Source organism: Crocuta crocuta, unplaced genomic scaffold (assembly GCF_008692635.1).
Source record: "Crocuta crocuta isolate KB4526 unplaced genomic scaffold, BGI_CrCroc_1.0 scaffold228, whole genome shotgun sequence".
Taxonomy (NCBI): domain Eukaryota; kingdom Metazoa; phylum Chordata; class Mammalia; order Carnivora; family Hyaenidae; genus Crocuta; species Crocuta crocuta.
In genome coordinates, this window is record NW_027532820.1 from 1,968,787 (window position 1) to 1,982,828 (window position 14,042).

A 14,042-nucleotide genomic window follows, 5' to 3' on the forward strand; every position below is an offset into this window, starting at 1 on the left:
GGCAGGTCAGTGAAGAAGCTGCCATATACTCCTCATCTTGCACTTTGTGGGCCATGGAGAAAGAAAATTGATAGACTCAGAAAACAGGCCTTGAAAAAGTTCTGAAATTGGGGTGGGGTTGGGGAGAAGCCACCACAAAGCCAAGACTTTCCAGGAAAACTTATCCATAGAGCAGAGAGCCAGGATGACAGGTCAAAGATGGTGCATACGAAGGTGACACGTGAGGGTGTGTGTCCCCATCTGTTTGGACAATTGCCATTTTTCTCAATGCTATGAAAGTGTGGGACAGACACAGCCACAAGCTCCCCACCCCAGGGGGCAGCCAAGAAGCCCCCCTTTATCGAAACGCTAGAGCCATCACTGGCCCACACTGTCAGGCACGACACCGCAGTACTGAGGAACAGCTTCAGAATCACTGAACAAGAAAGACAATGCTGAGAAGAATAGGGACTGGTGGTGGGGAGAGGAGTTCCAAGCCGAGTTAGGCCACTACCCTAGTTTTTAACCCTTGACAAGTTATCTTCTTGATGCTTCTGTGACGGTTAGTCTTTCCTGCGAACTTGGTTAGGCCACAGAACGCAGCTGTTTAATTGAACACGAATCTCGGTATGGCTGTGCAGATTTTCTGTAGATGTGGTTGACATGTACGATCAGTTGACTTTAATGGAGATTACCTCTGATAATGTGGACGAACCTCATCCAGTCAGTTAAAGGCCTTCAGAGCAAAAACTGAGGTTTTCTGGAGAAGAATAAATTCAGTCTAACGATCACAGCATTGAGTCCTGACTTGAGTTTCTAGACTGCTGGTCTGCCCTACGGAGTTTGGACTTGCCAGTCCCTACAATCTAATGAGTCCATTCCTTAAGCTTTCTCTCTCTCTCTCTCTCTCTCTCTCTCTCTGCCACCTCCCCTTTCCTCCCATTGGTTCTCCTCCTCTGGATATCCCTGACTCATACAGCCTCTCTTTCCCCATCGATTAAGTGGGGGTGGTGATAGTGATAGTGGTCATCCTGCTTTATAAAGTTGTGAGAGTCAAGTTAACTTTTGTATGTAAAGTACTTAGTTTAGGGCCTGGCATATAAACGTTCAGTCATCATTATTAGCATCTCTTCCAGCAAAGAAATCTAGCTCTACCCCTTCCTTTCACAGATAAAGAAACTGAGGCCCAGAAAGGGGAAAGAGGGATGATAGTACAATGTGCATATACACTGCCTCTGTGCCCAGAATCATACCTGGGTTCATTCACTTAATTCTTGAGACAAACTTACAAGCTATATACTATTGCTATCCCCATTTTACAGACAGGAAGACTGAGGAACGGAGATCATTACGCCAGTTCTCCATGACACACTGCCAGTGAGTGGCGGCTCAGGGCCTCCATATGCACCATCGGCAGGGCTGGGGCTATATCACCCAGGTCTCAGGGTCCCCTCGTTCAGATGGCAGTGCCTTGATCAAAGACAAGTCTGGGTTTGGTCTGAATGTGATTGGGGGCCCTTTCCTCAGCAGGGGCTTCTTGACTCTTCAACCAAGCAGGTGTACCAGTAAGAGGCAGTGCCTGTTGCCAGTAACAGATGAGAACTGCCTTCAAGGAGTGGGACCCCCCAAATCATGACTAACAAGGCCAGGATACCTACTTATGCTACTTTCATGAAAAAGTTTGTGCTTTTCCAAGAAACACCCTTCCCCCTGCCCTCCCTCCTCCTCAGCCACTCAACGAGTTTCTCATCAAGTTGATGTTCTTGTCTATAGCTAAGGAGGTAAAGAGTTTATCCTCTGCCTTCCAGTCTTAAATTACTAATTAAAATGTCTTGGAGACTAAGCCCATTGCAAGAAAGAGTCTGGGTGGCTTTCTAAAGCTTCTTGTTCATAACCAGAGGGAAGTTGATTCTCTTCTCATCTTTATAATAAGGATTCTTTTCGCAGGGTATCTGCTTTATGCTTGCTACAGCTCTGGCCCCAGTTTGGTCCCAGCAGGGGGAGGCCAGTGGAGTTTAATTACATTCCTCCTATAGGGAACGTTCAAGGAATGAGGCTTTGAAAAACAACTTGTGCTACCAAAAAGAAAAAAAAAATCAAATTAAGCGAGTGAGAAACAGGCATTGCCTTTTGTGTCCTAGAGACCCAATCTAAATATTTAAATTTTAAAGACAGAATTCTAAGTGCTTAACTTTATAAACCTTACACATTGCAATTCATAGGGGAGTCAAACATCCCTTCTGATCTGGAATATTCATATGCTTGGGCTAACAGGCTCATGTGGTTGCTATTTTCACACATACCATATTCAGCTGTAAAACAAAATGCTAAAAAAAACCCAAAACCCAAAACCAAGAAACAAACGCAACACACACAAAACACCCAAAATAAAACATAGTGCTGCCTACAGCCCTGGGGCAACACAGACTTACCAGAAAACACAGTAAGTTGAACATCTGGGCCACCAGCAAACATTTTAGGAAGGTCCCTGTTCTCTACTGAGTTTCCAATTTCTCTTCCTCTCCTCCATCTCTGAGATGCCCAGTTGCTGACTCTTAGTGAGCATGGAAGTAGCCCCCACCTCTCCTCCCCAGGCAGAAGCTACTGATTTGCTGACTCCAGTAGACAAATACCGTGAACTAAGAGAAGTAGAATAAGTAGGCAAGTGGGTGGACAATTAACCAAGGCAGATTTCAACTTAATGTAAGGAAAAAGGAGCATTCAAGCAGAGTGATATCTGTCCTGGGTGGGAGGCTGCCCTAGATGGTTCCTGAGAGCCCAGGTTCTCTCTGTTCCTTAGTATGCCGGGTTCTGGGTCCCAGCACAATTATAGGACTACAGACCACCGGATGCTGCCTTCATCTGCCTGCATCTCCCTTGGCCGTGGCCTTGTCTGTCTCGTTGACTCCTGACTACTACTTCCCAGGGTGCAGTAAACCATATTTTCTCCCATGCGCCTTCCTACATCTCCCCAACTCAAATTTGCTTTCAGTTAATCTGCAGTTAGAAAAGAAGCGGCGAACTAACATTTGTTTGTTCGCTCGTTCATCCATCACCTATTCGTCACAAGCCTACTATGTGCCAGGCGCTACTGGCCGCCTTGGGATGTAGCAGTGTGCCAGGCAGCCACGCCCTAGCTCTTGTGGGGCGTATCATAGCGAGGACTTCATTATACTGCCGCTCCCAGAAGTAAGTGGCATTTTAATAATGGATACTGTGTTGAAACAAAGGAAGGATCTCTAAGTGGTGAAATTTTAAGCCTGGTGATGGGTGGATGGAAAAATGAACGGGAGTCTTTACATTTGTCCCAGCTGACACCATTCTGAAAGTGGCTTTGGTCACTAGAGTTCAATGGAGTTAAAAAAAAAAAAAGTGCATATGTTTATTTGTTTATTCTTTTCTTCTAAAAGCTAATCGTTGAGAATACAACCCATACCTGTGATGTTTTAAGGGCCTAGAATGTGAGCAGTAAATAAATGAGCCATTCAGTTGAGAATCTAGCTCAGTGCCAAGATGACCCACAGAACCCGGAGCTTCACCTCTGGAGTCCACTTTCCCCAGTTTATTTTTAATTCTTTCTTTTCTGGATTGATGTGCATTGACCCCACCAGCTTATTTGCTTCACAAAGCTTGGCCCCCTCTAGAGGCTTAGTTATTGAATATAAAATACTCTGAGTTGCCACATGAAAGGCACCAAATATATGCTGATTGGTGTGGCCAGTTCCCCGAGGAGCCTCTCCTTGCAGGTCACCTCTCCCTCTGCTGAGACAGAACTGCTCTGCGGGGACTCGGGAGTGGGGGCAGCTTGGAGCATTAATTGCTAAAAATTCCAAGTGCTGAAGCGCTAATCGGGGAAGCATAGGAAAAACATCTGCAAGTCCTTCCTGCTCTTCAACCTGCCTCTCTCTTGAGTGCCCCCACTGCCCCCATTAGGGATGTCAGGGTACAAAACTACAGGCTTCTGGGGTGCAAGGGGCTCCCACCTGGGCAGTGGGTCAGGAGGTGGAGCCGGGAAACTTCTGTGTCTCTCTGATCTGGGGACTAGAGCCAGAACAAGGGCAAGGAGACTACATCGTGTGGTGAACTTTGGGAAGAGAGGCGAGGAGAAAAGGAGCAGGGAGAGGAGAGGAAAGAGAGGAAGAGGTAGCAGAGTTTCTCGGAGTTCCTGGATGGCATGAGGTCTGGGGATGTGGCTGTCACTGCTGAAGCCCATGGGACGGGGTCAAGGCCAGGGAGGGAGAGTTTCCTTGGTGGGTGCATGGGCATGGGCTGTGGGCATCCCCAGGCAGTGGGGAAGAGTTTGGAGCCCCAGTTGGTGGCACGGGAAGGTCCTGGCACTGAGCAGCACTCATTCACAGCACACATGGTCCCTACCTTCCTGCAGGTGCCCCCAAAGGAAAAAATGGGCAGATGACCCAGATCACGAAGATTAGTGTGTATACCTAATAATCACATAGGCAGTGAAACACTGAGGCTGCCACATGATCCAAGGTGATAGGTCACCCTGCTTCGGGGACTCTTGAGTTGAGTTTTCTTGAGTTGTCTTCTTTCCAGGAGCTGGTATTTTCATAGCAGCAGCCACAAATTATGACTTCCAGGATGGAGGTCTAGAACATGCCCATAGAGTCCCCTCTTACAGGCTGTCAAGACTCCTGTGCTCTAATATTAGCTATAGGGATGCCAGAAAAGGGTGATGGAGGCTCATTCTTTAGGTCAGACTCTTCTAGAATGAAGGACAGGAAGTGGGCAAGCTGGACACATTCCATGGCTCCCTCCACTGTAGCTCCTGCGCTTGCAGTGAGAATAGTCCAGATTTTGCTCCAGGCCCCCAGGGGAATAGCATCAAAGAAGTTGACTTTGACCATAGTACCTCTGCATGGACTCTCACTTGGGGACTCTTAAAATTCCCATAAACACTAAGGGCTCTTTAGGAGAGCTTTCGGTCTAGGAGCTACCTGCCTAAAAGGTCCAGCCTGGTGGGTACCTGTTGGATGTGCTAGGTCTCCAGTCTATGTGTGCATCCTGAGAGAAGGCTCTGGATATCATCTTCAGCTGCCTTGAAAATGACTTCAACTCAAAAGCTCCCCCTAGCTTCCCACCCTGGAGAAGCAAGATAAGTTTAGGATTACAGGCAATACAGTTCGAGAGATATACCCAAGACTGGGTGATCCTCACCTCACTTTCTCAGTAAAGTGAGAGTGGCATCATTCTTTTTGGAATCATTTTGAAATTTTTTAAAAATTTACTAACAAGACGTAAATTATCGTGGAGTATCAGTGCTTTACCATTAGGAATAAGTGCTTGCCACGTACAGCACAAGTTGGGGAGATGCAGGAGGCCTTGGGGTTTGAAAGCTGGCTGCTCACAGTGTGTTGCCCATGGACCACAGCGTTGGCACCATCTGGGAGCTTGTTGGAAATGCGGAATCTCTGGCTCCGCCACGGAACTTTTGCGGTCCATTGCCGCCAGTCTCACTGTGCTGGTGTCCCTGCTTTTGTCTTTGGTTTTTTGGTATGACTTTAGGGCTGTAAGTTGTTCTGAGTTCTTGCCTCTTTCCTTGTACCTCTCAGCCTTGTGTTCTGTTGTGCGGTTATGGGGTCTGTAGGAAAGGGCTCAGATGCATCTCTAAGCCCCATGTGGCCGGGTGAGTGAGTCCATGAGGACCCCTGAGCTTATTCCTCCTAAAATGTTGGACAGCAGGACTCGAGCAGATCTGGGCAAAGGGCAGGAAACCTGTCCAGTGGCGGAAAACCCATTTCCAGTTTTTCCCTTGAATCTTACAGTCAACCATGCCTTACTCCCAGTGTAAGGATGACCCTGAAGTTTCGTGCTGGGTAGGAGCCAAACTGGGAGACATTTTTTTTTTCCATAGTGAGGATGAATTTGTGTTAAGCTACTCACATTTTTTCTACCCAACCTTCCTCCTGTGACAAAGGATGTATATTTATGAAACAGCCAGTTGGGAGCAAAATGGATTGTGTGAGGGGGAGGGGCACAAAATATGCCTTTTTTTCCCCCCTTTGAGGTCCTCTGGCTGCTTCAAGGAACAAATCCTCAACCTTGCTCACATTAGCAGCATGAGCTAATCAGTTGAAATACCCAGCATGGAATGCTTTTATCCTTAAGAGAAAAAGAAAGAGTAAGTTGTATTTTAATTAGGTATTTATAATGGTTACAAAGCAGCTCTTCAAGAGAAGTTTTAAGAATCTGGCCTTCCTTCTAAGGCATAACTGTGTTCAAATTATCCTAAAGAGAGGCTGTATATCAATCTAGCCCAATTTGTGATAAATTTACAACTGGGTTCTGCAGAGCAGATTTATAACAACAATTAAACAGAAGGAAAATGGGTCATAAATTTCAGCTGACACAGTCCGGCACCAAAGAGAAGAAGAGAGAATGGTTTGGCCAGATCAAAAGTCAATAATTTCCACATAAAGTGCGAAAGCTATAGCAAAAACAATTTATATGGAAAGAGGCTGTTTTTCCCCCCTCCGATCCTTTTCAAAATTGGGCATTGGAGAACACAACCAAGCATCTACATTACAAAAATCTTACTAAATAATTGGTGTGCTTTCTCAATTTTATGAGTAGTACAAGTGGTACAAACCACTCACTGCTCCTCAGTGCTTGAATTTAGTGAAGGTAGTGTCCCTTCAGTAGGACTAAGGAAACATGGGGCAAGCGATTGGGTGACTTGAGAGGGAAAGTTTTAAGCTAAATTTTGGTGGTGGATTGAGAGGAAAGCCAGATGATTTGGAAGGAAACACATATGCCCATAGAACAAAGCAGCATGAATTATAAAGTGGGTAATAACCATATTATAATGAAACAAATACATACACTGAAAGGAGAAAGACATCAAGGCCACTTGGATCAAAACAGGGGGCAGGACATGGAATATTACTGGATGGAATGTATGAGTTGTGAAACGTGTACCAAGGTAATCTTCAGTAGTGAAGGAAGACCTTCAGGTGTCCCTGTGCATGCCAGAAGTTGAGTGACTTTCACTGCTGACAGTTTTACATTCTGACTGATAAAGGAGGCAGTGAGGCCAACCGCCAACCAGGACGTCCCTCTAACCGATAAGGAAGCATTGACTGGCTCTGTGGAAATCACACGACACGTGGCGTGAAGTGGCCACACCGTTACGAGAAGGATGTGAGAGCGGGCCATACCCATGGCTGAGAAGTCCAGAAGAGCAAGCAGCACGAGGCTCCGTTGGACTTACATCCGTGGCTCTGGAAAGCTGGATTTTGAAAGTCCAACAGAAAGGTGTGTGTGATTGCATAAGCAGAAATTTGAAAGTGGGAGCCTCTGATCTGGGGACCACGGATTCTGGGTACTTGGACACACCGTCTTCTGGCGACCCAGCAGCCATTCTCCCCCCACTCCCAGGAACAGGGGTTTGGGGATCCACCTTTCCCCCATCTGATGTCTCTGTGGTTCCCCGGAGGCTGCTCCCAGGCACCAACTCCAGAGGTGAGGCAAGTGATCCAGGTCTCAGCCAATCAGAGCGTCATATTCCCCTCAGACCCCGTGATTGGTGGGGTCTGGGTGCGCGGCCCAATTGCCTCCAGTGAGATGCTCTGAGCCTTTCGCTGAGACTTGGAAGAAAGAGGCTCTGGCTGCTTCACATCGCACCTGAGCTGGCTCTGCACCACCGTCCCATCAGCCTATCAAAGGATGAGAGGACTTGAAGGAACACTTGTGAGAGCGAGGAATCATCAGTGTAGAGAGGAGTGTTGTTGGGGCCCAAGCCAAGGGATGGGGTCACCCAATGAGTTTGGGGGCAGCTGGCTGAGCCTCGTGTTTCATTCTCCAGTTCATTCACCTGTGGATGCAGCAGAATTGCTCATTTGCCCTCCCGCCTATTTAAGCGGGGGAAAAGTAACTGGAGAGAGATGTCAGGGCAGAGGGCGGGGGGAGAAGGGGCAGCCACTGTTGGTGTGGCCAAGGTGGGTGTCTCCCCTGGGCCATGTGGACACTGCAGGAGGCATGGAAGCTCAGAGCGAGGCATCTTGCCAGCAACCTGCTCAAGGGGGCTGACTGCCCAGGAGATCCCCATGCCCAGAAGCCCTGTCAGCGAACTGTGTCATGGGGAGGCCCCGGGAGTCCTCTGAACTCCTGCTGCACCGCGTGCCAGAGGCATGGGAGGCGCTGAGAGAAGCCTCCATTGTGTAGGAATGGGGGTTCTATTAGAAGGCCCCAACTCTGGCAAGAGAAGGGGGCCCAGGAGGGATGGGGAAAGGGTAGGAAGGAGAAAAAACAGACCGCAGGCTCTCCGCAGGGCAGCTTCCACAGGCCACAGGTCAGCCTGAGCTAAGGAGATGGAAGAGCATTAAATGGGATCTGAGACTGAAGTTTTAAACTAGACTGGACTAATCTGGACTTTTTAATGCCTAAAAGTGACCAGAAATCTTTGAGATCTATTGGGGGCATCATCAGGGAAAGGGAAAAGGACATCATCAGAACACATTAAAAAAATGATAATTAGAGAAAACACAGAAAGTTTCTATGTACCTCACTTAGTTCAGATTGCTCAACACACTGGTTCCACAGCTATCCTGGGACCACTAAGGGAGATCCTGTCTAAGAATGGCGTACGCCTAGAGTGAGTGGAGCTGAAAGATGGGGAGAGAGAGAACACTGGGTACCAGTGACAGAGTCTGAGCCCTTGAGTACCTGCATCAAGCCACACTTGAGGCAAATCTCCTCTCTGGAGTTTTCTGTTAGGTGGGCCAGTAAACTCCCTGAGCTAATATGGATTAAGTTTTCTGTCACTATTAACAGAAAAAAAATCCTGGATTGATACTGTGTACATATACACTCTTGTTCTTGAGGAGACAGACATGGCTTCTGTCGGATTCTCATAGGGCATTGCTTTAAAAGGATATAGCTCAGAGGAAAGAAACTCAGAAGCTCAAATCCAGCAACCTCATTGACAAGTGAAAGAGAAACCATCGAGTGAGATGTCTGGGGTTCTACAGGGGTATCATGGAAGAGCTATGTCAGAGCGTCCTTGGGTGTAAGGTCTGGGGCCTGAGTCTGGCATTAACTGGCACTCAAGGAATATTTGTTGAATGGAAAGCAACAGGAAAATTATAACAAGTCATACATTACATGCAAATTTTCGGGAGCATATCGAATGTGTGAACATCTAATCTGCATTTCCATGTCCTGACAGATGGCCCATACTAACAGAACTCTGACTATAGAAAGGATGGAAGAAAGGAAGAAATAGGAAGGAAGGAAGGAAGGAAGGAGGGAGGGAAGGAAGGAAGGAAGGAAGGAAGGAAGGAAGGAAGGAAGGAAGGAAGGAAGGAAGGAGGAAAGAACCTACAAATATTCGAGTGGGTACCATGTTTAACACTTATACAACTATTAACACAGTTGTGATTGCCAAATCAGTTTTTTAAAAAAGATAACTCCTATGTATTCCCAGTGCTCAGAGACAGTCCCAGTTTGACTCAGAGACAGAAAATGACCTGGTGGGGGTGGGGAGCTTTCATTGCTGGGGCAGAGCATTGGACCCTGTTTCTTCTTAGAAGAGAGGTTTGGACCCTGAGAGTCTAGGGCTGACTTCTCAAAGTGGAACCAGGGACCACCTGTATCAAAATCACCTGGTATGTTTATCTAAAATGCAGGCTCCCAGGCCCTGGCCCATACTTACAGAATAAAAGCCTATGAGGAAAGGGCTCTGGCATCTGCATTTTAAACAGTTTTCCCAGATAGTTTTATGTACATGAAAGTTTACCTACCAGAATCTGTCTTTTTCCCCATGGGGTCTCAGTGCCTGGTAATATTCTGCACAGCCCCAGGGAAGGTGGTTCTCAGGGGGAAAGAAACCCCACCTTGAATTGGGGTTTTGGAAGGAGGCCAGGGGTTGGTGATAACAGTATTATGCTCCCTGAGGTCAAGGTCGATTAAGGCCATGTCAGAGGTAAGGGCCTGTATGAGTGAGGGCCTCTCAATGGAAGCCAGTGGAAACTCTCCTTGTGTCCTCATGGTGGATGAACATAACCAGATATGATTATGATATCACTGGTGGGACAAATCCTAGAGCCCCACAGGTCTATAAATGACACCACATATTCTAGACTTGATTATTTGATGCCTTCTGTTGACCTAGAGGGTTTCATTGGAAGGGAGGTATTGTGGGGTTTTTTTCCATTTTTTTTTTCAGTTGGTAATTAAATTCCCTGAAGGTAAGGATCATGACTTCTTAGAGCTACTGCCCCCTCTTCAACACACAGCCATATCTCCCATACTGTTGACCACTCTCTAGATGCTTGAAAGTCTTTAGTTTGACCTTTGTTATGGTTTGTTTGAGACCAAGGGGCAAATTCTCTCTACTGCCTTCACTGCCTTCCTGGGATAGCAATCAGAACTTTCTCTGGCAGGTGTCTCCCAAGTTCTTTGTCATATGACATGGGTGTGACTGACTCTAGGGGTGGGATTGACTGGCTTAACCCCTTCCGTGCCCCCATTCCTATGGCCATGGTAGTTGGTTCAAGAATGGGCAGTGACCTAAGCATCCCGGCCAGAATGAACCTGATGATTCTTGTTGAGAATTTGGGGCCACAGATTCATTTCTCTCTTGGTAATGAGCTAGGAAGCCTGTAGCCCTAGACATTCTTGGCACTTGGACTTTGAGAAGAAAGCACAACAAGAATGGGGCAAATAAGAAGAATGCACAACCAAGAACTAGGGAGAAACTAGGATGTGAGCACATATTTGAGCCCCAGAAAGACTTACCTGAAGCCATGTCTATTCCTAGCTGCTCAGTGATCTGTGCTAGTAAGTCTCCCCCTTCCCACCATTTTTTTTTTTTTTTTTGTGCTTAAGTCAGTTTGGGTTGGGGTTTTGTTATGTGCCACTAAATGCATCCTAAGAGGTATGCTTCCGCTCCTCTTTCTTCTCTTTCTATAATGCACCCTAACCATCTTGGGTCCCTCCTCAAACAAACAGATGGACAGACAGACAGAAAAATATCACAATTACTCATGAACAGGATAAGATGGGTGGTAGGAATCAGTGGTAGAGTTATTTGGATGCATGGCTTGTTGAGACTCCGTGCCCAAAGAATATTGATTAATGGATCAATGTCAACCTGGAGGGAAGCCCTGTCCTGTTCAACATTTTAATCAATGACTTGGATGGAATAGGAGACATGCTTAGCAAGTCTCGGATGACACAGAGCTGGAAGAATTGCTAATATGACAGATGGCAGAATCAAGACTTAAAATTATTTTGACTGAGTTGAGCAATAATAAGGATAAATATAAACTCTTGCATCTAGGCTCAAAAAAATCAATTGTGTGAGCAGTGGCTTGGGGAGACCTGGCTTAGCCAATGTCATAAGAATGTGGAACTTTATGTTGACCATAAGCTCATGATGAGCCAAAAGTTGAGACAATTAGTAACACAGTTAATGAAGTTTTCAGTTACTTGAAACATCAAATATTGGAGAACTGCATTGGTAAAGAAAGGCTAACCTTGTGTCTAGTTCCCCAGAATTTAGTGGAATTTAATGAGAAGCAGTTTTCAGCTCAGTATGTATATTTATTTATTTATTATTATTTTTTTAAATGTTTATTTATTTTTGAGAGAGACAGAGTGAGAGCAGAGAAGGGACAGAGAGAGAGGGAGACACAGAATCTGAAGCAGGCTCTGAGCTCTCAGCTGTCAGCACAGAGCCTGACGCGGGGCTCGAACTCACCAACCATGAGATCGTGACCAGAGCCAAACTCAGATGCTTAACCGACTGAGCCACCCAGGCGCCCCTCAGTATGTATATTTTAAAAAGCTTCCAATGATTCTAATAATAGAACAGGCCACTTCCCCAAATTGTGAATGTACTTATATCAGAATGTAAGAGAAAGAAGTCTATTATGGTGGTCTTCCATCTATTTATTTAGTTTATTTATTTTGAGAGAGAGGAGAGTGAGAATCCCAGGAGGGTTTCCCAGTGGTGCGGGGCTCGAACCCATGAACTGTGAGATCATGACCTTAGCTGAAATCAAGAGTTGGATGCTTAACCAACTGAACCATCTAGGTGGACCTAGATGGTCTTCCTTTTAAAAGCACAGATTTAATATGTGGAAACTAATTTGACAATAAACTATTTGTAAAAAAAAAAAAAAAAAGCACAGATTTAAAAAATGATTTTAACAACTTGGAAGTCAAAGCAATACATACAAAAGCATTGAGAAAAAATGTGGCAATGAAGGAGCCTAGCTCAGCACTCTTGAAAGTTTGATTCAGATTCATCTAGAAGGAATATGCAGAATCTGGATTCGGCTCTGACCAGCCCCATTTCACCTCACTTCATATATGGCCCCCCTCCTCAATGCTCAGCCAGTTTTCATTCCTGCTTTGGCTTGGCCCATCCTTATGCCCACTCCCACTTTCCAGCTTGGTTCCCTTTCCTGCCTCACACCTGCCTCCCAGAGCTGACTACACAGTCACAGCAGTGGGAAACCACACCTCTTTCCCACCCCTGCCTTTTGCCCTCACTTGTTGCTAAGACTTTGCAGCCTCCCTGATCCAGGCCTGGTTTCACAGGCAGCCCCAGGCAGCTACGATAATGTGCAGGATACACCTTTTTGCCTTTCCTTCCTTTCTTTCTTTTTTTTTTTTTCCTGTTGTTCTGAACACTTCATTTTACTTGCTAACCCAGAGAGGCAGAGAAGGTGGGCAACAGCCCTATTTCATCTCATACACTTAGCATGTGATTTTCACAAGGAAGTTATCAAAAATAAGTTTCACTTCTAAATGAACTCAAAATCGTGTGTCCTGTGGATTTCACACGGACGACTGTACTCACAAATTTCTCATTAAAGCTGTCCACCTCTGTCAGAAGCTTCTCTTGGCAGTCAGGGTTGGTGGCCAGGAGGTAGGTGGCGAAAGAGAGCGTGTTGGTGAGGATCTCGTAGCCAGCAATGAGGAAGATGAAGGCCTGGCCCACAACCTCATCCACAGTCAGAGGCTTGGACAGGCGTCTGGGCTGGTGCGGGTGGGAGGGACTCGCTCTGCAGTTGGTGGAGAAGACTTGTCTGACCATATCAAAGCTCTCCACACCCACAGAGGTGGCGGAGTGTCGGGCGTCCAGGACCAGTTGGAGGAAATCTTTCCGCCTCTGAGGAACAAAAGGAGAAAATGCCCATTCTGGCCTTAGAGTCATGTGAGGGAGGCACAGAAGAAGACATGCACCTGAGCTTGATGGGACCCAGCACCCTCGCTGCAGGGTTATCTGAGATGGCGAGAACCTGGGACCCCCACATGTCCCTTACATGGCACTGGTTCTCAGACTTTGGCACAGCAAACAACAGACATGATGCTGCCATTAAAAAAGGATGAGGCCATGCATCTGGACTGACTGGGAAGGGGATTAAGCCATTTTGGTAAGTAAAACATAGAGCAAGTTGCAGAACAGCCTGCACAATGGAATCTCATTTCTGTAAAAACAGTACATGTACAATATATGTAATTACATGTATTTGCTCATGCAGAGAAAATGTTTAGCACCATCCATACCCCCAGCAGTTCACAGTGAACTGGAGGAGGTGGGAAAGCCAGGGTGGGTGGGGTGGGGGGGCTTTGATTTTTTTACATTATGCGTGTTTGTACTGTCAGTTGTCTGGTTGGTTTTCCAACAATAAACAATGAAAGCATCATACAGATTTAAACCAAAGTACACACTCCCTTGTGCACTTTGGCACCATTCATGGCTAATGGATGGGTGGCCATACATTTTCCTCACACGGTGGGAAGCTGGCAGAACTGGGGGGGTGGGAGGGAAGGAACNTAGCCTTGGGGAAGCTTGTCTTGAAAGACCTCCCCCACTCCCTTTCTCCCCAGTGATCCTCTACCCCATTTAAGTGCCTAGAGCTTTCTTACCATTTCCCCCTACCTTCCTTATCAGCAATTTGCATATTCTTTATACCTTTACCGCCACTAATTGTAACCATAGAAGCTTTTGCATATTGCTTTCACATTGACAAAGTGTATCCCTGGCATACCCCTTCTTTGAAAAGCTCTTTAATGTGATGGGTGACAACCAA

The 14,042-nt window shown here is 46.4% G+C and overlaps 1 protein-coding gene across 2 annotated transcripts in view; it reads right to left on the reverse strand.

The window, feature by feature from the left end:
* TBXAS1 (thromboxane A synthase 1) overlaps positions 1–14,042 on the reverse strand; it is a 157,525-nt gene that overhangs the window by 36,339 nt on the left and 107,144 nt on the right. For both annotated transcript variants that reach the window (XM_077781054.1, XM_077781055.1), the window contains one exon: positions 12,806–13,117. In XM_077781054.1, the coding sequence (XP_077637180.1) occupies positions 12,806–13,117 (312 nt within the window). The remainder of the gene's footprint in view (positions 1–12,805; positions 13,118–14,042) is intronic.